This window comes from Capra hircus, chromosome 7, assembly GCF_001704415.2.
Source record: "Capra hircus breed San Clemente chromosome 7, ASM170441v1, whole genome shotgun sequence".
Classification (NCBI taxonomy): Eukaryota; Metazoa; Chordata; class Mammalia; order Artiodactyla; family Bovidae; genus Capra; species Capra hircus.
The window spans coordinates 8,449,906-8,474,620 of record NC_030814.1 but is presented as its reverse complement, the minus strand read 5'-3'; the positions used below and the strand labels follow the sequence as shown (position 1 = coordinate 8,474,620).

The window sequence follows — 24,715 nt, the reverse complement described above, 5'->3', positions numbered from 1 at the left end:
ACTGTACATAAAAAGTGTAAGGACTGTATATTTTTTAAAAAGCCTCACTTAAAGATACTGATATATAGAAAACAATAGGGAGGTTCTTTAATAACTAAAACTGGGGCTACTGTATGATTCAGCAATCCCTTTCCCTGCCATGAATCCAGAAAAGATAAAAACTCTTTTTTCAAAAAGATGCATGCACCCCAGTGTTCATAGGAGTGCTGTTTATGATACCCAAGACATAGAAACAGCCGAAGTGCCCATCAGCATATGATTCATTTAGGACATGGCATATACATGTATACTTGCATGTGGAATACTACTCAGCCATAAAAATAACATTGCTGTTTACAGAAACATGGATGGACCTGGAGAACATTGTCCTAAGTGATTTAAGTCAGAGAAAGACAAATGTTATATCACTTGCATGTGGCAAAATGCATCTAAACAAACTACAAATGAATCAATATTAGAAAGTGGAAGCAGACTCATATACATAGAAAACAAACTTACAGTTACCAAAAAGGAAGGAGAGAGGGGAAGGAATAAATAAAAAGTATGGAATATAAACTGCTATGCATAAAATAGATAAGTAACACAAATTTACTATATAGCAGAGGATACTATATTCAGTATCTTGTAATAACCTATAGTGGAAAATAATCTGAAAAAATATGTATATCAAACTGAATCACTTTGTTTCAATCACAGTTGAAACTAACATTGTACTGTAAATCCACTACAATTAAAACTGCAGTTTCCCTTTCCTAATATTCACAGAATGTCCATGAAAAACTACAGAGACTTTGAAAAATTGGGAATTCAGACTTCACAACTAAGTATGTGTGTACCTGTTAAAGTTTAGCTTATCCTTTCAGTATGAAAGAGCAACTTTTTTTCTTTTTGGTCAGTATATATAATGCAGATAATTATAAATATATTGTATAAGTCAGTGATTTGAAAATAAATTAATTTTAAAAGAGGGTAAAAATACCTCATACTTGAAGAATATGCCTTTGGGACTCATTTTAAGAAACACAGACTTAGAAAACAAGAATTGACTCTCTGACAGCATCTTTCATTTGTTAAATAAGTTTTATTCTGCAAAACAAATTTTATTTTACACAATAAAATGTTGTATTTTAATAACATTTTAAGATTGATATCAAAATAAACACACTAAATTCTGCAGAACTCGGTTTTAGCTACATGATATACATAGAAGATTATAGGACTAACTGATTTGATTATATCTCTTTCAGTAAAGTTACTAAATCAGCATCTATCTTTGTTATGAAATTCAAGAGAGAATTTATTCAGATTTTACTTACTGAAAAATTTGAGAAGAATGATTCCTCTTAATTCTGATAAGCATGTAATTAGTTTGCACTGGAAGCATACACAAGACTGATTTTTTTTATTGCATTGAATTGCTTTTACATTATTCCAGGCTCAATGCATCTTAGTTGTACTTACTCTTAAAGTGAAGATTATTTTAAAGTATACTTCTAACAGATAAGCTGTAAATATGTGACCCTCTAAAATATTTTTTGTAGCTGTATGCATTTGACAAGGTAGGCTTTCAGTATATCTTAATGTCTCACCTACTTGGTGGCTAAATAGATACACTAATGATTTATTAGCATAATCATGTCTTGTACATGGCTTCTTTAATCTCAAGCCTTTTCTTTCTCAATTATGTATATAAGAATTCTAGAATTGGGAATGGAAAGTTTGTTTCTAAGACTTGGGCTCAAAAGAAAAGTTACATATTAATGAGTTTTGGATGATAATTTTTCCTCCTTCCATGGTGTATGTGTTTTAGGTATGTTACTTACATAGATGAAGAAAATTTTCACCATGTCCTTGTAATTTAAATATTTATAATGAATTTTTAAAGCTTTTTAATTAAAAGAAACACTATAAGATTAGAAATAGTTAAGAAAAATTTGAGATATTTACCTCCCAAACTATTTGGTTTGACATTACTTATTATGACAGAAACTTGGGATTTCCTCTTCTTTTTAATGGACATTTGAATTCAGTTACTTAAATTTTGTTACTAAAGTCTTCATAAATCTAAAATCATAGACAAGAGATAGACATTTTCAATCACTGAACAAATAACTAAAGTTGTAAACATATTTAATTATAATGAAGCTGTAGTTTGTAATGAAAAAAATGAGAAATGTATGTGTTTACTTGACAAAGATATTTCAAGCTTAGAGACTTGATGACTCAGTCAAATAATGTGTTAGTTTGGCTAACTTAGATTGAGAGAGTATCAGTATCTTTGTAAGAAAAATGTATATGTATTCTGCTGTGCCTCAAAAAAAATCTGTTTTCACTCTTACATTGCATTGTTATAACTATGCTTTGCGGATTATGTAATTCTAATCACATTGTTGTTGCTCAGTTGCTAAGTCATGTCCAACTCTTTGCAACCCTATGGACTGCAGCAGGCCAGGCTTACCTGTTCTTCACTACCTCCCAGAATTTGCTCAAATTCATGTCCATTAAGTCACTGATGCTATCTAACCATCTCATCCTCTGCCACCCTCTTCTCCTTTTGCCTTCAGTCTTTCCCAGCATCAGGGTCTTTTCTTACATACGATAAACATGATTTATTACTTCTAGTTACTTTAACAGTTAATAATTGTGATTATGGTATGTATTTTTGCTGTGATAGAATCAACTTTTCAGCCTCAGTCCTCTGAAAACCCTGACAATCTAGTGGTTAGGACTCAGTACTTGCACTGCTGAGGGCTTGGGTTCAATCCCTGATTGGGGAACTAAGATCCTGAAAGCTGTGTGGCACAGCCAAAAAAAAGAAAGTACTTTAAAAATAGTCACAGTGGGATGTGACATCAAGCATCATGGCCGTGTAACATGCTCCCTTTGTCTATCCCTTTCAATCTACAACCAGTAAAATATATACAACACAACAAAGGTGCCTCTGTGTAACACACCAGGGCACCACAAAATTCTGTCCATCTTATACCTGGAAGTAGCTGGGCTAGAAAACAGAGGACATGCCTGTGTTGCCGGACCCCCGGTCCTAGTTGGCTGAGCCTTCAGCCTTGGGGGACACAGTCGCTTTAGGAGTGGTGGCACCCACGACTCCAGTGTCTCAGCTGCAGTGGCACATGGCCGCCAGGAACTGGGTGTTAGCGGTTGTGGGGCCTGCAGCCCCATCCTTCCAGCCACAGAGGTCCTCCCACTATGGAGGCGAGAGCTGCAGCTCTCTCCACCCCAGCAGTGGCAATGCCCCTGAACACTAACAACCTTGGACATGACAGGGGTACCTGTGACCCTGGCTCCCTTCCCCTACCTCATTTGTCCCCTTGTAGTGGTGACGCCTGAGACCTAGGAGACCCTGGACGCAGTGGAGGGGCTCCCTTTCCTGGCGGCCTAGGCAGAGATACTGGCAGCACCCATAGAAACAAGTCACCAGTAACCTTGGAGGTAACAGCAGCAAGGACACAGGGTGACCACACCTAGCAGATGCAGTGGAGTGTAAAAAGTTTCTCAAATACAACCAGTGGCTTAAGAAAAACCAAAAGCTTGTGCCATAGTGCCACCTACTGGAGAAGAGATCAGGATTGCCTGGAGAAATATCAATAACCTCAGATATGCAGATGACACCACACTTTCGGCAGCAAGTGAAGAACTAAAGAGCCTCTTCATAAAGCTTCAAGAGGAGAGTGAAAAAGCTGGCTTAAAACTCAAAATTCAGAAAACTAAGATCATGGCATCTGGTCCCATCACTTCATGCAAATAGAAGGGGAAACAATGGAAACAGTGACAGGCTTTATTTTCTTGGGCTGCAAAAATCACTGTAGATAGCGACTGCAGCCATGAAATTAAAAGATGCTTGCTCCTTGGAAGAAAAGCTATGACAAACCTAGACAGCATATTCAAAAGCAGACATTACTCTGCCAACAAAGGTCCGTCTAGTCAAGGCTATGGTTTTTCCAGTAGTCATGTATGGATGTGAGAGTTGGACTGTGAAGAAAGCTGAGCGCCAAATAATTGATGCTTCTGAACTGTGGTGTTGGAGAAGGCTCTTGAGAGTCCCTTGGACTGCAGGGAGATCCAACTAGTCCGTCCTAAAGGAAATCAGTCCTGAATATTCATTGGAAGGACTGATGCTGAAGCTGAAGCTCCTATACTTTGGCCACCTGATGGGAAGAGCTGACTCATTAGAAAAAACCCTGATGCTGGGAAAGACTGAAGGTGGGAGGAGAAGGAGACGACAGAGGATGAGATGGTTGGATGGCATCACCGACTCAATGGACATGGGTTTGAGCCAGCCCCAGGGGATGGTGAAGGACAGGGCAATCTGGCGTGCTGCAGTCCATGGGGCTGCAAAGAGCTGGCCATGACTGAGTGACTGAGCAACAACTGAAGAAGAGAACAGAAACTAACAAATGGTGCTGCTGCTGCTGCTGCTGCTAAGTCGCTTCAGTCGTGTCCGACTCTGTGCGACCCCATAGACGGCAGTTCACCAGGCTCCCCAGTCCCTGGGATTCTCCAGGCAAGAACACTGGAGTGGGTTGCCATTTCCTTTTTCAATGCATGAAAGTGAAAAGTGAAAGTAAAGTCGCTCAGTCGTGTCCGACCCTCAGCGACCCCATGGACTGCAGCCCACCAGGCTGCTCCGTCCATGGGATTTTCCAGGCAAGAGTACTGGAGTGGGTTGCCATTGCCTTCTCCGAACAAATGGGACTACATCAAAATAAAAAGCTACTGTACATTAAATATTGAAAAATTACCAAATGAGAAGAGATGTTTGCAAATCATATATTCAATTTGAAGGTAATATTCAAAATATATGAAGACTACAACTCAACAAAAAAACCAAATAACCCAATTAAACAGTGAGCCGAAAAGCTAAGAATTGTTCCAGAGAAGACGTACAGACTGCCAAGAGACTCATGAAAAGATGTTCATCATCACTAATTATTAGGAAAATGCAAATCAAAAACAGAATAAGAGATTATCTCAGGCTTGTTAGAATGGCTATTATCAAAAAGGCAAGAAGTAACAAGTACTGGAAAGGATATGGAGAAAAGGGAACTCTGGTACCCTGTTGGTGGGGATGTAAATTGGTGCAGCCACTATGGAAAACAGTTTGGAGGTTCCTCAGAAACTTAGGAATAGTACTAGTGTATGATCTAGCTATTCCACTTCTGGGTATTTATCTAAAACATATGAAGAGAGTAATTTGAATAGATGCATACAACCCTGTGTTCATTGTGGCATTATTTACAATAGCCAAGACATGGAAATTGCCCATTGATGAATGAATGGATGAAAGAGGGTATATAATACAGTGGAATACTACCCATCCATAAAAAAGATACGTATCATCTTGCCATTTGTGGTAGCATGGATGGACCTTGAGAATATTGCATTAAATAAGTCCTTCAGATAAAAATTGATACTATATGATTTCACATAAATGTGAAATATTAAAACTTTTTAAATAAGTGAGCAAACCTAGCAAAAGAAACACATATTTATAGAGAAAAGAGTAATAATTGCTAAAAGGGAAAGGAGGTGAATTGAGTAAAGGGGGTCATCTGTATGGTAATGGGTGGAAGCTAAGCTTTTGGTGTTGAGCATACTGTAGTTTATACAGAAGCTGTATGCATGAAACATGTTATAAACCAACATTACCTCAATAGATTACATAGTGAAAATAGCCTCAATGGTGTGGAAGATAAGGATATTTAAAGATTATAGTAATATTTGATACAGCTGAGTTATCCTTCGGAAATGTTTAAAATACTTTAGCATTTGCAAAGTTTTTAGAATTTGTAATATTTTATATGTATTTTTATATGTACATTTTAATAAATATTAAATTTAAAGTAAAAGATTATATTTAGTATTAATATTCTCTTAATTAAGATGGTGACTGAACTGAACTGAGCAACTGAACTAAACAACAGAATTGAGATGGCACACATTTGTTGAAGTTGGAAGATCATTTCTTTGGTTATTTGTAGATAATGAAACACAGAGAGTTCTTTATAATAGTATTTGCAATATAAATTGCTGCTGCTGCTAAGCCGCTTCAGTCGTGTCCGACTCTGTGCGACCCCATAGACAGCAGCCCATGAGGCTCCCCCATCCCTGGGATTCTCCAGGCAAGAACACTGGAGTGGGTTGCCATTTCCTTCTCCAATGCATGAAAGTGAAAAGTGAAAGTGAAGTCGCTCAGTCATGTCCTACTCTTAGCGACCCCATGGACTGCGGCCCACCAGGCTCCTCCGTCCATGGGATTTTCCAGGCAAGAGTGCTAGAGTGGGGTGCCATTGCCTTCTCCGATAAATTGCAGTGATATTTATTAAATGTGTCACATAATAAACTTTCAAATATCTTCAGCTGCATTTTAGTCAGTTCTTTTTATGGCAGAAATATTATAAGAGAACTTGAGTATCTAACAGTTAATTATTTGGTCCTAACTGGTTGTGGCAACTTGCTTTTTCAGCTCCACAAGATATGTCACTGTTTTGAAGGGAAAGAAGTCTTTAATATGAAAATAATATCTTTGTTGTAAAATTAGAAAATATATGGCCCCAAAAAATCAATATGGCATTACCAGTCAGACAAAAACATTTCACAGTTGCAGAAAATTCTGAAATGCCTTTTCCCTTAAATTCATGGACTTTTTTTTTGTAAATTCATATTTATAACAAATATGTTCTTCACAAAAATGGAACCAGGAAAGCATACTGTTTTACAACCTGATTTTTTCTTTTCTTGGCCTCAAGTTTTTTCCAAATCATTAAAGCTGAATATACTTCATTATTCCTAATAGCTGATGAAATAATACTATTTAACCAAGTTCTCACATTTGGAAATGTGGATTCCTTTAATTTCTTTCACCTTCCTTATATATATGTCTTTATGTACAGTCAAGATGACTTCTTTAGCTCAAGATCTCTTTTACCAGCTTTCTTCCAGGTTCTCAGTGTATGAGAGTGACTATTTACTTGTACCTTGCCCAGTAATGACACAAAAATATCCTTTGATGATTTTAAATTTCAGCATTATCCTTTTGTTTACACATACATACACAGTTACATACACATTTCATATTTTTCATGCCCAATTTCTTTATGTTGGTGAGATTACTGAACCAGCCAAGCTTTTGTGTTCAAAGATAAATGACCCAAGAAGTTCCATTTTTATACATCCTCCATATGTAATCAATCAACCTTTTTTTTATTAGGCAGTTTTAAGATTTGTTGTCCGTATTAATTTTTTGCCCTCTGGGAAGTACCTGATGTAACCTTTAAATGCAGGTGTCCCAGAAAAACCTTGGGGAGAGAATGTATGCCTGTTTCTTCCCTGCTTATGTCTACTCTTCTTCTTTCTTTGTCTCTGCTTCCCTCTGCCTTCACTCCATTTCTGCCTTCTTCCTCTCAAACCTTCTCTTCCTATTTATACACTCATCACAGATATTTTCTTCAGTTCAGTGGCTCAGTCATGTCCGACTCTTTGCGACCCCATGGACTGCATCATGCCAGGCCTCCCTGTCCATCACCAGCTCCTGGAGTTACTCAAACTCAACGTCCATTGAGTCGGTGATGCCATCCAACCATCTCATCCTCTGTCGTCCCCTTCAATCTTTCCCAGCATCAGGGTCTTTTCCAATGAGTCAGTTCTTCGCATCAGGTGGCCAAAGTATTAGAGCTTCCGCATCAGTCCTTCCAATGAATATTCAGGATTGATTTCCTTCAGGATGGACCAGTTGGATCTCCTTGCTGTTCAAGGAACTCTCAAGTCTTCTCCAACACCACAGCTCAAAAGCACCAATTCTTCGGCGCTCAGCTTTCTTTATGGTCCGGTTACCATTTATGAAAACAAAGACATGAGCAGTGGAAGATAGACCATAGAATTAAAGATCCCACCTCCAGGTGGAACCCTCATCTGTCCCCCGGCTGACCGCAGAGTGTCCCCCTACCTCCTCTCCAGAGCATCATTCCTTCGTATCTGCTGCCAGAGCCACAGTTCCATTCACTCCAAGGACTGACTTTCCAAAATTCCACACCTGGAGTGACCTCTAGTCTCCCAGCATCCACCTTATGTCTCCAAATTGTGTAGGACTGCAATCTTTTGATCAGTTTCTGAGAAAATGCAATGAAGCATTTCACTCTTTTAATTTAAAGCCACTAATAAAATATGTAGTTGGTCAGCCCAACAGTTTCTTACCTGCCACCAGTACCAGTGTTTCTTGTCATTCCCTGGGCTTCAACAAGTCGTATCCTAGCCAGTGTTCAGTCTTACTCCCCCAAATTCATGAAATAATTTTCTCCAGGATTTTGGTGAAGGGTGGGCTGTGTCTAATTTTGCTAATGTATCTCCCAGATTTCAGAGAACTACCAGCTTTGCCATGAGTCAAAGCTTAAAGATCTAGTTCTGTTGTTCAGTTTCTCAAACCAAAGCTCATTGGAAAAATAATGTATAGTGTTACTTGTTTTAGTATAGCAATTTCCTAATTAAAGCAGTTAATACGCAAAAAATTATTTTTTCATGTCAGGTCATTTTCTCATCTATCCCTGAGAACTGTAATTTTTATTACTATTATAATTATGTTATCTTAACACTTGATTATAATTTCTCATAAATTTAATTAATTTATAATGGCAATATAGCTCATTAAATTTGATAATTTCATGGCATTTTTGGCTCACCACTTGTTAAAACTTTGTATTGGCCAAAGACAAATAATTTGTTAGCCTTTTTAATCGTTGACATTCAAATAGACAAAAATGTCATGGTTTCAATTGGTATGTTTACTGACTATTTGTTCTATGCTCTACTAGTTGTGCACTTAATCCATCTTTCTTTTAGGGTTGTTTCTACATTTAAAACCTTATCGAGTTGAATACTTATCATAATGGTTGCATTCATCATTCATCCTCTCCTCTTTAGAAATTACTTGTTCTTTCAGTTCCACCAAAAAATATTCTTTTAATTACACTTAATAGTGTGGGGACTAATATACTTGAAGTTATAGAAATGTAAGTTAATAATTGTAATGTTCAAAAAAGGCTTAATAAAAATATTTGTCAGCCACTAAAATTCTTAAATTTAGTAATACCTTTGTTGGAGTTCTTGATTACTATACCCTTTTTCTAATAGTGTGTATTTTCTGCTCAGGAATATGGTATAACTAAAGCTGAGAAACTAGAGATCGCCAAAGGCTACTGTACTCCTCTAGTGAGAAAAATCCGCTCAGATCTTCAAAGGACACAAGATGATGACACTGTAAATAAACTCCATCCTGTGTAAGAGACTGTGCTGGTATTTAAGTCTGTAGGCATCTGTTTTTGCATACTTGAAATCTAAAGTTGTTCCTATGACTAAGGCAGGAGTGTATCACTTGGTACACTGGAAATACAGATTACCTATATGTTCCTAATAGTGAACTTTTCAACCAGTATTCTTTTTGGGTCCAAACTGGAGGAAAAAACTGAGGGACACAAGGAAAGGGGATGTGTGTTACCATTCACATGGCGATCATCAGTGATCATCCTCATTCAGCAGCATTAACATCTGTGAGCTCCTTTAGTGCTGTGATCTCTTTCAGTGTTAATAAAGGTGCTTAAACGACCTTCTTACAGCGAACTTGACTAATGTTAACTCTTCTTTGACTAATCTCAGTGGTCTCAGTTTCAGTTATCTTCGTGTTAGAGAAATGTCTACTAAGAACACCTCAGTTGTGATGGAAAGAATGATAGATTCACTTACTATGTTCTTTTACTTCTAGAAAGATTAAATTCCATTTTACAAAATAATTTCAGTACTTAATAAGTCTTAACCGTGTGGTTATGTTTTAACACTGTCTGCTCCTGACTTTTAGGTATTCCAGAGGTGTTCTGTCACCTGAACGTCATGTCCGTACCAGACTATATTTCACCAGTGAAAGTCACGTACATTCTTTACTGTCTATTCTTCGCTATGGTGCCTTATGCGATGTAAGTAGAATAAGTTACATCAATCTGCTTAACAAGTATGTGTTACTGAATCTGTAATCAAATCACTGACATCATTTTTTATTGTACAGTTTTTAATAATTCATTATTTGCCATCATTTGTCAAGAGTCTACTGTTTATCAAGCCTTGTGCTAGATGTTGGAGATAATGACATATTTTCTTCCTTCTGGAGAAAATCCCTTTAAGCCAACAATAATACAAAATATTGTAAGTGATCTACAAGCTGATGACAGTAAGATGAAGAGAATCTGATGAGTTCGCAATATTTAGTGATTAGAATCAACAGGATTCGGTGTTTGGACATTGTGACTCTTTTACTGTAATATAATGAATCAACACCAAACCTTACTGGCTTAAAACAAGTGCAGGCATTTTTTTTTTTCTCTGTCATGGTTTAAATGCTTGACTTGGGTCATTTAGGCAGTTTTGCATTGTGTCTCTAATGAGACAGCAGTCAGACAGTGGCTGGAGCTCAAATCACCTCACAGCTTTCTTCTCATATCTCACATCTTGATGCGCTGACTGTCAAGTTGGGGCTCTGCTGGGGTTATGGACCAGAATACCTACCATGGCCTCTTCGTGTGACCTCAGAATACAGCGTATTCCTCAGAAGATAGCAGCTGAGTTCCAGAAGTGCACTAAGAGAAAAAAAGAGCAAGCATAAAGTATTCTTATGATCTAGCTTATGAGGTTACATCCTTTCACTTTTACCAAGCATTTTTGGTGGAAGTGGTCACAGAGGTCCATCCAGGTTCAAGGGAGGGAAGATAGACCCATAGTACTGGATGAGTGGACTATCACTTGTCACTCACTATAAGATGAGTCCTTGGGATTGGATATATTTTGGTGGCCATATTTGAAAAACACGGTCTGTCACGGTATGTTACCATACAATCCATATTTCTCCCACGTGCAGAATTCACTTAATCTCCTCTACAGTATTCCTACAGGCTTATCTATTATAGCATAAACTTGACCTCCAGGATCTCATTATCTAAATTGTTCAGATATGGGTGGGACTCCTTGGGTAGAACCCTTTGAGTGCCCAGGAGAATTCAGTCTCATTTCAGAGACCTATGAAATGAAGATACCAGTTATCTGTCTGTCATACATTTGACCTACAGTATTGAAAAGCATAGGATAATTGCTGTAGGCAACCTTTTCAAAAAGAGGGGAAAACAGAAGGTACACCATGGTCACTGGTCCATGGCAGTGTTGACGTGTGCCTAGGTACTTACTGCCCATTCCTTCATCAGGGCTCTGTCATGCTACTAGGAGTTGTTTTTAATGGTTCATGGCTTTATACTTTTTGATTCTTGATGGCTTCATCTAGGTCATCCTTCCTTCTCCTTAAAAAGTAGCTCATGCTTGCAGCTAAGTAGTTTTTTAACCTGCTTCCTGCCCAAAGAAGTTTAGAGATCCAGAGGTCTGTTTACTTTTAGTTCAAGATGATGTAATTAAAAAAAAAAAAGGAATATATAATCTACTCTATTAATTCACACACACAGATCTCTTAAGAATAAGTCGGTTTATACATTGGACTCCCTCTTTGGCTGCTGAGAGAGTACTCAGCAGTCTTTGTTTAATAGGGAGTATCTGAGAGACATGCTCATATGATCCTGAGAAAGTCATTGTGTCTTTGAAAAATCTGTGAGCCTTAAGTCTTTCTGAAGTCTTAGCAAGTGTATTTGCCATCATACCCATGTTTTCATGACAGATTCTTGTGTTTCCATTCTTCCTAAAAGCCACCTTTTAATTATAGCATTGTTCACTCTCTGGAGAGGCTGGAAATAAGAAACAGTTTTATTTCTGATTCCTGCAAGTCTTGGCTCCTTTTTAATTAACCATTTCCTATAGCTTATCTCTCTCTCCTCAATGTTTATCAGAGGCAATGAGAAGAATCTTGATGGTGTTTTCAGAATTTTTTCTGGGAATCTTGGTAGCTAGCTCATTGAATTACACTGTCTACAGGCTATAGTATTTCTGTATTTTATGCCACTATGTAGCAAGCATTTTTTATCCTATAGTTTCCAGTAAGGTTTTTTTAACCCTCCTATGATCCCTCACCAACAGTCTCCTCAGTGTCCTGTAGGCTTTCATTAACACTCTTTTTGAGGCATCTTAACTTTCCTTAACACTCTCCTTGAGGCCCTTCCTGTGCTTACAGGTATGGAAAGTAAGAAAGGAGAGTCGAGGAAGGTTCCCATATTACCAACATAGGATCATTTACAAAATTATCCATCATTCACTGAGAAGAGTAACATTTGCAGAAATATCAGGTATTAGAAGGAAAGCAATGAGTTTAGTTTTAGACAGCTTGAGTTTGAGGTGCTAGTTCTCAGGAGAACTCAATCTCATTTCAAAGACCTATGAAATGAAGACACGAATTATCTGTCTGTCTTAGGTTCAACATACAATAGTGAGATAAACAAGTGAAGATAAATCAAGTGGAGATGACCAGCAGCATGTTGATATGTAAGGCTAGAGGTATGGGTTGAAGGCACAAGAGTTGGGAAGCCACAGATTAATGATGGCTGAGGCAGTAGCTGTAGATAAGATTCCCTGGAAGTCTGTATTTGAAAAAGTGAGGAAAATGACATTTTAGAGATTAGCAGTGGAAGTGCTAACGAAGCAGATTTAGAAATTATAATACCCGTTTCTCAGTACACTCAAACCACAAATTATCTAGAATACACTGTCACTTCTATTATATATCAAAAATATCTTTTCAGCCATCTCTAAGGTACCAAAAAATAAGAATTTAAAAAATTTATATACATATAGGTATATACATTTATGCACATCTATAAAAAAATAATCCTTAAAATGAATTCAACTTTGTATTCTTTTGTACTTATTAAAATAAAGGGTAGTGAAATGTATATGAAGATTTGGCATATGTCTCTTGATTCTTAATCTCTCTTATTATTGGGCCTTGATGAATAATTATTACCAGAGTTACCCTAAGGCTATGTAAGTGTTCTGTTCCCATCAAACTTTCTAATTCATCTGTTCTTTCCGCCTTGTTTTTATTTCTTTTTTTATTCCTTAATGGAATAGCAAAGTGGCATCCCTTGATTACATATAGATTATGTGTGCTCAATCACTCAGTCATATCCAACTCTTAGTGACCCATGGACTATAGCCTGCCAGGCTCCTCTGCCCATGGGATTTTCTAGGCCAGAATACTGGAGCAGGTTGTCATTTCCTACTCCAGGGCACCTTCCCAACCCAGGGATCAAACCCACGTCTCTTGCATCTCCTGCACTGGCAGATGGATTGTTTACCACAGAGCCACCTGGGAAACCCATGTGGATTAGTGGAGCTTTAATAAAAGGAATAGAAAAAAATGACTCTTAATTAGCAAAGGCAAGAGCTTATATATCCATTAATAATGATGGAATTGTTTTTGTTGGGGAGAGATACATTTCTTATGCGGTCACCCTTTAACCTTGCACTTAGTTATAAGATAGAAAGAACAAAGGATATGGGAATGGATAGGAAGCCTATGGTTGGAGAATAAAAGTGAATGATGGATAAAATTGTAGCAGATAAGATTGGAGAACCATTCCAGGATTGGGAAGCCCTTGAGATGTTTTAAACAAGGAATTGAATGGCTTTGGTTGCTGTGTAGGCATTGGATAGGTAGAAGTAGATTTGAGGAAACCAGTTAGGAGGCTGTCTCACAGTGATCTAAAGAATGTGGTGGCTGTAGTATATATTGCATTCAGCTACACTTCTAAAACAAGCTGAACAACTCCACTGTCAAAAATCTGGGCTTCTGGGATTTAAAAAAATTAAAGTGAAAATTAAGCTCTATACCAAAATGATGTCCTATTTTCTAATTTTAAAACTTTAAAAAATTTATTTGAACTATAATTAATTATCCCAGCCCATATTATCCTAATAAGAGCCTGTAGCTAATATAATTAAAACCTTGTATGGTCTCTTTCCAGTTGAGATTTTTCAATGTAAACTTGGTAAAATCTGTCTCTCCATAGTAGATTTTTTTTAAGATTTATTGAGGAAATAAAATTATAAGTAAGATTTCAAGGAATATATTTAATGATCCTCAATTGTTTTAAAAAGATTTTTATGAATTCTTGCATATTAATTGTGTTTAGGAAGATGCTACAAAATATTTTATCTTTTCATTACAGCAGACCTAGCAAAGTCTGTATCTGTACCACTGAATTAGATATTATATGGTGTTCTTATTAATAATACCATATCACAGAATCTAACAGGTATTTTCAATCTTGAAAATTTTCAGTATTTAACTTAAGCCCATCACTTACAATAATTTACATCTAGTGGTATTCAGTAATGCTATGCTAATTTGTTTTTCCTATAAGTTTTGAAAGAAAATGTACATACATCTTTGTATGTATCTCCTCCTCAAACATAGAGAGACACACACAAACACACAGATGCAGTTTTTACTGTGGAGTGTTGCTTAAGTTGGGAGCAACTGCTCTAGAGCATTTAAACATATTAATAGCCATTTGTTGAAATGAAACTTAAGTATACATGTAATTACACAAATGACAGAATATTGCTTTAACTTTACTTTCCAAAAACTTGGAATGCTTCCTCAGAGATAGATGATGTCCAAATTTTAAAAGGACATACGTGTTGAATTTTTAAAAAATCAGCGTGCGGTCTTGACTTTTGGCTTTTGCATGTCAAATTTTATTTTTTCTTAAAACACATTCTGTGTTAAAGCCGAAACTCTTATATACTATCAGTGTGTATACAAAACCCTTATATACAAAAAAATTGTTGGATGCTTTTATATATTTGTAATGTTTATGACATGAGATGAAGGACATTATCTCTGATGTACATAATAAAGTCTCAGTAGACCTTGTTGATTATTGACTGTAGAGTTTGAACTTTGAGTAGTTTTGCCTTTTGAGATAGAATTTTCTACTTTGAATGCTTGTAATACATGTTCTGTAAGGTCCCTTTCAGTTCTGATGCTCTTTAATTACATGTTTAAAGACCATTGATTCTCTAAATGATGGTGGAGTGATTTTAGGAATGAAGGAGATGGTTTTAAAAATCTGCCTGTACTTTCTCCTGCTAATTGTTTTAAAATATCTACAGTTTAAAAAAATACAGTGGAATGAGAGATATTTAATTATAGTCATTACTTTCATGGGATAGTGTTCTGTTTATGAAGCATGACACTATATTAGTTACATTGGAACTTAAGGTTAACAACTGCCCCTTAACCTTAAAATTCAGTTAATAGGTATCATATCTCAAGATAGTCTTTATTTTTACTTTCTATAAGTTACTAAAAAAAAAGTACCACTAGAGTTTCTAATACTGCTGATAAGAGAATAAAATTATTTAAGCTTCGGTGATTTGTTAAATTAGTGGGGTTGTTTTGAAAGATTGTGTGTGGAAGTATTTCATTTGTGTGATGTCAATCAGGATTAAACGAACTGTCATAATGAAAATAAAGTGATTTTCAAGTAATATGAGAAAATGCTTACTATATACCTTTGCTCAGGAATCAAAGGATGAACAGTGGAAACGAGCTATGGATTATTTAAATGTTGTCAATGAACTCAACTACATGACTCAGATTGTTATCATGCTGTATGAGGATCCTAACAAGGTAACAGAGTTCTTGATTTGCATGTGTTGTTGTTCAGTCGCCAAGTCGTGTCCTACTTTTTGAAACGCCGTGAACTGCAGAACACCAGGCTTCCCTGTCCTTCACTATCTCCCTGAGTTTGCTCAAACTTGTGTCCATTGAGTCGGTGATGCCACCCAACCATCTCATCCTCTGTCATCCCCTTCTCCTCCTGCCTTCAATCTTTCCCAGCATCAGGGTCTTTTCCAGTGAGTCAGTGCTTCACGTCAGGTGGCCAAAGTATTGGAGCTTCAGCAGCAGTCCTTCCCGTGATTGTTCAGAGTTGATTTCCTTTATGATTAACTGGTTTGATCTCCTTTCTGTCCAAGGGACTCTCAAGAGTCCTCTCCAGCACCACAGTTTGAAAGTGTCAGTTATTCCATGCTCAGCCTTATTTATGGTCCAGCTCTCACATCCATACGTGACTACTAGAAAAACCATAGCTTTGAGTATATAGACTTTGTCAGCAATGTGGTATCTCTGCTTTTTAATACACCGTCTATGTTTGTCATAGCTATTCTTCCAAGGAGCAAGCGTCTTTTTAATTTCATGGCTGCAGTCACTGTATGCATTGATTTTGGAGCACAAGAAAATGAAATGACACTGTTTCTGCTTTTTCCCCATCCATTTGCCATGAAGTAATAGGACCGAATGTCATGATCTTCATTTTTTGAATGTTGAGTTTTAAGACAGCTTTTTTACTCTCCTCTTTTACCTTCACCGAGAGGTTCTTTAGTTCCTCTTCCATTTCTCCCATCTGCATATCTGAGGTTGTTGATATTTTTTCTGATGATATTCAATCTTGATTCCAGCTTGTGATTCATCCAGCCCAGCATTTCATATGATGTACTCTTCATATAAGTTAAATAAGCAGGGTGACAATATACAGCCTTGATGTACCCGTTTCCCAGTTTGGAACCAGTCTGTTGTTCCATGTCCGATTCTGTCTGTTGCTTCTTGACCTGCATACAGGTTTCTGAGGAGGCAGGTAATGTGGTCTGGTATTCTCATCTCTTTAAGAATATTCCGCAGTTTATTGTGATCCACACGATCAAAGGCTTTAGCATAGTCAATGAAGCAGCATTAGATGTTCTTTAAATTCCTTTGCCTTTTCTATGATTCAGTGTATGTTGGCAATTTGATCTCTTTGGCGTTTTCTAAATCCTGCTTGTACATCTGCAGGTTCTCAGTTTACATACTGCTGAAGCCTAGCTTGAAGGATTTTGAGCACTATCTTGCTTGCATGTGAAATGAGTGCAGTTGTGTGAGCATTCTTTGGCATTGTCTTTCTTTGGGATTGGAATGAAAACTGACCTTTTCCAGCTGTGTGTGGCCACTGCTGAGTTTTCCAAATTTGCTGGCATAATGAGTGCAACACTTTAACAGTGTCATCTTTTAAGATTTGAGATAGCTCAGATGGAATTCCATCACCTCCACTAGCTTTGTTCATAGTGATTCTTCCGAAGGTCCTCTTGACGTCACACTCTGGGATGTCTGACTCTAGGTGAGAGACCACACCATCGTGGTTATCTGGGACATTAAGAGCTTTTTTGTACAATTCTGTTTATTCTTGCATGTGTTACCAGAGGTAAATCAATAATTTGAAGTTTCTCATTTTGAAGATGTTCTATATTTTTTTAGGATCTTTCCTCTGAGGAACGCTTTCATGTTGAGTTACATTTTAGTCCAGGAGCCAAAGGATGTGAAGAAGACAAAAATTTACCCTCTGGCTATGGATATAGACCAGCTTCAAGGGAGGTAACGAAGATGAAATTCTCATTGCATAGTTACTACAGTCCTAAATTTAAATGTGACTTCTTTAAGAATTTTCTGTTACATACTATAATTCTTATCTCAACTACTAAACAGCATGGTTTAAACTTCTTGAGGTTTGGTTTGGATGGATACATATTTTTAAGCATATTAGAATTTTATATTTTATCCTTTCTCTAGATTTTTTGGGGAGTTTTAAGATAATTATTTAGAATGGATAACTGTAGTTTCTGTTTTTGCCTGTTGTTTTACTTGAGGACAGTCCATGCTTTACTAAACACTTGGAGTTAATTACCGCATTTTAATTCTTATAACCTTACAAAGTTAAATATGTATTCAGCTTTAAACTTTTTTTTTACTAAGCTATGATACATATTGGTAAACATTCCTAAATCATAAGCTTATAGTTTAATGATATATCACAAAATAAACACAGTTGTAAAACAACTAGCCAGGTCATAGAATAATATCATTTGAGAAGAAATAATTGTGTCCCTCGATATCATAACCGCCCTGCTTTCTCCCCAGAGATAACTACTATCTTGACTTCTGGCACATAGATTAATTTTGTCTACTTTTGGACTTTATATAAAGTGAACTCACAAAATATGTGCTTTTTTAGGGATGGGAAGTAGATTTGGCTTCTTTCATTATGTGTTTGAAATTCATCTGTTCTTCATTTCTGTTGCCATGTAGTATTACATTAAATAAATATGGTGCAATTTGTTAATCCATTTCACTGTGATGATCATTTGGTTTGTTTGCAGTTTGAAGATGGATGCTTTTATGAACATTGTTTTTATTTTTTCAATTTTTATTTTTACTTTATTTTACTTTATAATATTGTATTGGTTTTGCCATACATTGACATGAATCCACCACAGGTGTACATGTGATCCCAAACATGAACCCCCCTCCCACCTTCCTCCCCACAACATCCCTCTGGGTCATCCCCGTGCACCAGCCCCAAGCATGCTGTATCCTGCATTGGACATAGACTGGTGATTCGATTCTTACATGATAGTATACATGTTTCAATGCCATTCTCCCAAATCATCCCACCCTCTCCCTCTCCCTCTGAGTCCAAAAGTCCACTATACACATCTTAGTCTTTTTTGCTGTCTTGCATACAGGGTCATCATTGCCATCTTTCTAAATTCCGTATGTATGTGTTAGTATACTGTATTGGTGTTTTTCTTTCTGGCTTACTTCACTCTGTATAATCGGCTCCAGTTTCATCCATCTCATTAGAACTGATTCAAATGTATTCTTTTTAACGGCTGAGTAATACTCCATTGTATATATGTACCACAGCTTTCTTATCCATTCATCTGCTGATGGACGTCTAGGTTGTTTCCATGTCCTGGCTATTATAAACAGTGCTGCGATGAACATTGGGGTACATGTGTCTCTTTCAATTCTGGTTTCCTCGGTGAGTATGCCCAGCAGTGGGATTGCTGGGTCATATGGCAGTTCTATTTGCAATTTTTTAAGGAATCTCCACACTGTTTTCCATACAGGTTGTACTAGTTTGCATTCCCACCAACAGTGTAAGAGGGTTCCCTTTTCTCCACACCCTCTCCAGCATTTATTGCTTGCAGATTTTTGGATCGCAGCCATTCTGACTGGTGTGAAGTGGTACCTCATTGTGGTTTTGATTTGCATTTCTCTAATAATGAGTGATGTTGAGCATCTTTTCATGTGTTTGTTAGCCATCCGTATGTCTTCTTTGGAGAAATGTCTATTTAGTTCTTTGGCCCATTTTTTGATTGGTCGTTTATTTTTCTGGAATTGAGCTGCATAAGTTGCTTGTATATTTTTGAGATTAGTTGTTTGTCAGTTGTTTCATTTGCTATTATTTTCTCCCATTCTGAAGGTCTTTTCACCTTGCTTATATTTTCCTTTGTTGTGCAGAAGCTTTTAATTTTAATTAGATCCCATTTGTTTATTTTTGCTTTTATTTCCAGGATTCTGGGAGGTGGATCATAGAGGATCCTGCTGTGATTTATGTCGGAGAGTGTTTTGCCTATGTTCTTCTCTAGGAGTTTTATAGTTTCTGGTCTTACATTTAGATCTTTAATCCATTTTGAGTTTATTTTCATGTGCGGTGTTAGAAAGTGATCTAGTTTCATTCTTTTACAAGTGGTTGACCAGTTTTCCCAGCACCACTTGTTAAAGAGATTGTCTTTACTCCATTGTATATTCTTGCCTCCTTTGTCAAAGATAAGGTGTCCATATGTGTGTGGATTTATCTCTGGGCTTTCTATTTTGTTCCATTGATCTATATTTCTGTCTTTGTGCCAGTACCATACTGTCTTGATGACTGTGGCTTTGTAGTAGAGCCTGAAGTCAGGCAAATTGATTCCTCCAGTTCCATTCTTCTTTCTCAAGATTGCTTTGGCTATTCGAGGTTTTTTGTATTTCCATACAAATCTTGAAATTATTTGTTCTAGTTCTGTGAAAAATATGGCTGGTAGCTTGATAGGGATTGCATTGAATTTGTAAATTGCTATGGGTAGTATACTCATTTTCACTATATTGATTCCTCCAATCCATGAACATGGTATATTTCTCCATCATTAGTGTCCTCTTTGATTTCTTTCATCAGTGTTTTATAGTTTTCTATATATAGGTCTTTAGTTTGTTTGCATTAAGATTAGATCTCAATTACAGAAGAAAAACTATTAAAAATTCCAACATATGGAGGTTGAACAACACACTTCTGAATAACCAACAAATCACAGAAGAAATCAAAAAAGAAATCAAAATATGCATAGAAACTAATGAAAATGAAAACACAACAACCCAAAACCTGTGGGACACTATAAAAGCAGTGCTAAGAGGAAAGTTCATAGCAATACAGGCATACCTCAAGAAACAAGAAAAAAGTCAAATAAATAACCTAACTCTACACCTAAAGGAGGTGGAAAGAAAAGGAAGAATTGGAGAACCCCAGAGTTAGTAGAAGGAAAGAAATCTTAAAAATTAGGGCAGAAATAAATGCAAAAGAAACAAGAGACCATAGCAAAAATCAACAAAGCCAAAAGCTGGTTCTTTGAAAGGATAAATAAAATTAACAAACCATTAGCCAGACTCATCAAGAAGCAAAGAGAGAAAAATCAAATCAATAAAATTAGAAATGAAAATGGAGAGATCACAACAGACAACACAGAAATACAAAGGATCATAAGAGACTACTATCAGCAATTATATGCCAATAAAATGGACAACGTGGAAGAAATGGACAAATTCTTAGAAAAGTACAATATTCCAAAACTGAACCAGGAAGAAATAGAAAATCTTAACAGACCCATCACAAGCACAGAAATTGAAACTGTAGTCAGAAATCTTCCAGCAAACAAAAGCCCACCCAGGTCCAGACGGCTTCACAGCTGAATTCTACCAAAAATTTCGAGAAGAGCTAACACCTATCCTACTCAAACTCTTCCAGAAAATTGCAGAGGAAGGTAAACTTCCAAACTCATTCTATGAGGCCACCATCACCCTAATACCAAAACCTGACAAAGATACTACAAAAAAAGAAAACTACAGGCCAATATCACTGATGAACGTAGATGCAAAAATCCTCAATAAAATTCTAGCAATCAGAATCCAACAACACATTAAAAAGATCATACACCATGACCAAGTGGGCTTTATCCCAGGGATCAAGGATTCTTCAATATCCGCAAATCAATCAATGTAATTCACCACATTAACAAATTGAAAAATAAAAGCCAAATGATTATCTCAATAGATGCAGACAAGGCCTTTGACAAAATTCAACATCCATTTATGATAAAAAACTCTCCAGAAAGCAGGAATAGAAGGAACATACCTCAACATAATAAAAGCTATATATGACAAACCCACAGCAAATATCCTCAATGGTGAAAAATTGAAAGCATTTCCCCTAAAGTCAGGAACAAGACAAGGGTGCCCACTTTCACCAGTACTATTCAACATAGTTCTGGAAGTTTGGGCCACAGCAATCAGAGCAGAAAAAGAAATAAAAGGAATCCAAATTGGAAAAGAAGTAAAACTCTCACTGTTTGCAGATGACATGATCCTCTACATAGAAAACCCTAAAGACTCCACCAGAAAATTACTAGAGCTCATCAATGAATATAGTAAAGTTGCAGGATATAAAATCAACACACAGAAATCCCTTGCATTCCTATACACTAATAATGAGAAAGTAGAAAAAGAAATTAAGGAAACAATTCCATTCACCATTGCAACAAAAAGAATAAAATACTTAGGAATATATCTACCTAATGAACATTGTTTTTCAGGCCTTTTTCTTAGCATATGTATGCATTTCTTTTGGATATAAATGTATAAAGTTGCTGGGTTATAGGGTATGCATATGTTCAGTTTTTAAAAATAAAGTCATAACTTTCCAAAGATACTGCCATGTCTTTATCAGCACTTGGTATGATTAGTGTTTTTAATGAGTTGTTTGGGGGATTGTGGCTTAAATTTACATTATCCTCACAACCAGTAAGGATTAGTACTTTTTCTTATATTCATTGGCCACTTGAGTATGTTTTTTGTGAAGTGCTACTGGCTAGGACCAGTAGAGTGCTGAGTAGAAGTATTGATAAGCATCCTTGTTCATTCCCAGAGTAAAGCAGAAAGTAATGTTTGGGGATTTTTACTGAAATTAGGTAACCTCTGCAGATCATGTTGAGAGATATAACACTTGTAGTTTTCTCTGGACATAACACTTCTTCAGAATTGAATCTTCTCGTCTTAGGACTTGGTATATATATATCTCTGAATTTAGTTGGCTGTTCTTTATATCTTTTTGATAAAATTAAGATTGTTTTAATATCTTTTATTTGTCAGTTTAATTCCTAAATTCTTTTTTAATACTGCCATAAATGACTCATTTAAATTTTATTTTGTTTGCTATTTTCAATTGAATTTTAACTCAATCTTTTGTATAAAGATTTTATAACTAGCAACCTTACTGTATGCTGTTTATTCATTCTGATAATTTATCCAGTCATTTAATTTTCTATGTATATATGATCGTAACTTTGAATGATGACAGATGTCCAGTAAAATGTTGAGTAGATTTCGTGATGATGGGCATTCTTCTCTTTCAGTGATTTATTATTAACCATGATGGTTTTTTCTAGTTATTTAGATATCCCTTACCTGGGTTGAAGAAGTTTATTTTTTATACCCCTTAGTTCAATGAAGGTTTTTACATACCTTGGCTTCTTTTAGCCGGCGCGTATTTGTGAGGTTCACTGATGTAATTGGTTTTAGTTTGCCCTTTCTTACTGCTTTGACATATGTGTTTCACTGTATGACCATTCCCCAATTTATCCATTCTGTTTAGATGAATATATAATATAACCTTTTTAAACTTACCTCTTTTCTGTACTATACTGTGAGACTCTTATATTTTGGGGACAGTATCTTATTCATCTGAGTCTTGACACATGGTAGTACTCAGTAAATATTCAGTGAGTCATGAAATGGTTGTTATTTAAGTGTGCAGTCATCACATTTGTTGGAAATATTTGGAATAGAATTTGAATTTTCTATAACCAGATATTGTTTCAGTTTGTGCTTGAGTTGCTGACATTACTTGTAACAAAACTGACCTCTGTCATTTATGAATATTGCTTATTTATTTGGACATTGGATGAAATTTTATTAAGTATTTTGTTTTATATGGCTTTTTAATTGTTTATTTTATTATTTCATTTATCCAGAGAGTATATGTATTTCTTGAAGTTAGGAACTCTGTCATCTGTCTTACAATATCCAGAATAATACTAGATTTTCATAAGAATTCATTTATCAGTCCATTTGAATAAGTGAATTTGTATATATGTACTTCAAGTGACCATACCAATTGGTGGTTTAATTTGTTCATCTAAAAAGAGTGATTTGTTTTATCTGATTTTTATTATGTTATATTCTTTCTGCATAGAATGAAGGCAGGAGAGCTTTTAAAATTGATAGTGATGATGAACCACATACTTCTAAAAAAGATGAGGTTGATCGAGCTGTGATATTGTTTAAGCCTATGGTATCAGAGCCAATTCATATACACAGGAAGTCTCCACTTCCAAGATCTAGGAAGATGGCTACAAATGAAGTAAGTATATTTGTCAGAGCATGTTTTTTTAATGAAGTAAACTAACTATATATTAATAAAACAGAAAAGAAAATACAGCTTTAATTATTAAGCTTGGGAACCTACCAGATTTTTAATTGTCAACTTTATCAATTTTTCAAATAAATTTTTTAAAATGTAGAGGCAGAAAATACAAAGATCACTTTTAGAATTTGGAGCTTTATAGATTTCATAACAAAGCTGAATATAAGTAGTAAAATAAGGCCTTTCTACAAACTGATCTATTTTTTTCCTTGTCTCTTTAGGTTAGTCTAATAAAGAACTTTTTAAAAAATCTGATATAATGGATCAGGAATAATTTTTGGTTAAAAGTAGTGAGGAATTGCCAGAGACATTTCAGCAGCAGCTGATTCCAGTGACAGTGTAGGTTAAGATGTGACATTCCAAATTGTTAACCTGATTGTAAAAGTCAGAATAGGAATTTGAAAATTTGATGCTGTAGTTGAAAACTTTACCTGTGTATTTAGATCTATAATTAAATAACTTAGGCTAATTGTTATGCTCACTAACAAAATAACATTTAAATAGCTACTAAAATAACATTGAAAAGGAAAGTTGAGCAGTTGGAATGAAGTTTGTTAAGTAAATCTTTAACATCTGTATACATTTTTATTCTTTAAATACCTTCATTTTGGGTTATTTATATTTTCTGTAGGATGATTCAGCACTGATCTGAGATCAGTGCTTATGTTTTCTAAATTCTCAAGTAAAAGTATAAAGATAGGAAGCACCATCAACTTTTAAGCTAAAATATTTTTTGATGATCAAATACGCCAAATCTTAAGTTAGGTATACTATCTAGCAGTTGGTAAATAAGAACATATACACCAAAAAAAGAATTATGCTCATTTCTCTCACCCCAAATTATATAAGTATATGTGTTTTTGATTCTCCCAATTCAACAATTATGCATAGGAAAAGCATCATCTAAATAAAATAGATTGTTGTAGTTTTATAATGGAAAGTGCATACTAGTTAGGGTTTCCCGTGAATAGGATATTTTAAGTTAATTATAAAAGAGGATGATTAACAATTGTAGGATTTGGAGTTATTTGTTCTATTATAGCTTAATTTAAGAATGAGAAACCTGGGGTTAATTTTAGAAAATTGGGAAATGACATTTAGTAATATAACCT

At 35.8% G+C, this 24,715-nt stretch overlaps 1 protein-coding gene across 11 annotated transcripts in view; it reads left to right on the top strand.

The window, feature by feature from the left end:
- Positions 1-24,715, top strand: part of PPIP5K2 (diphosphoinositol pentakisphosphate kinase 2) — an 83,806-nt gene that overhangs the window by 41,107 nt on the left and 17,984 nt on the right. For all 11 annotated transcript variants that reach the window (XM_005683466.3, XM_013965802.2, XM_018049995.1 and 8 more), the window contains 5 exons: positions 9,163-9,290; positions 9,866-9,980; positions 15,521-15,628; positions 17,288-17,404; positions 23,373-23,540. In XM_005683466.3, the coding sequence (XP_005683523.1) occupies positions 9,163-9,290; positions 9,866-9,980; positions 15,521-15,628; positions 17,288-17,404; positions 23,373-23,540 (636 nt within the window). The remainder of the gene's footprint in view (positions 1-9,162; positions 9,291-9,865; positions 9,981-15,520; positions 15,629-17,287; positions 17,405-23,372; positions 23,541-24,715) is intronic.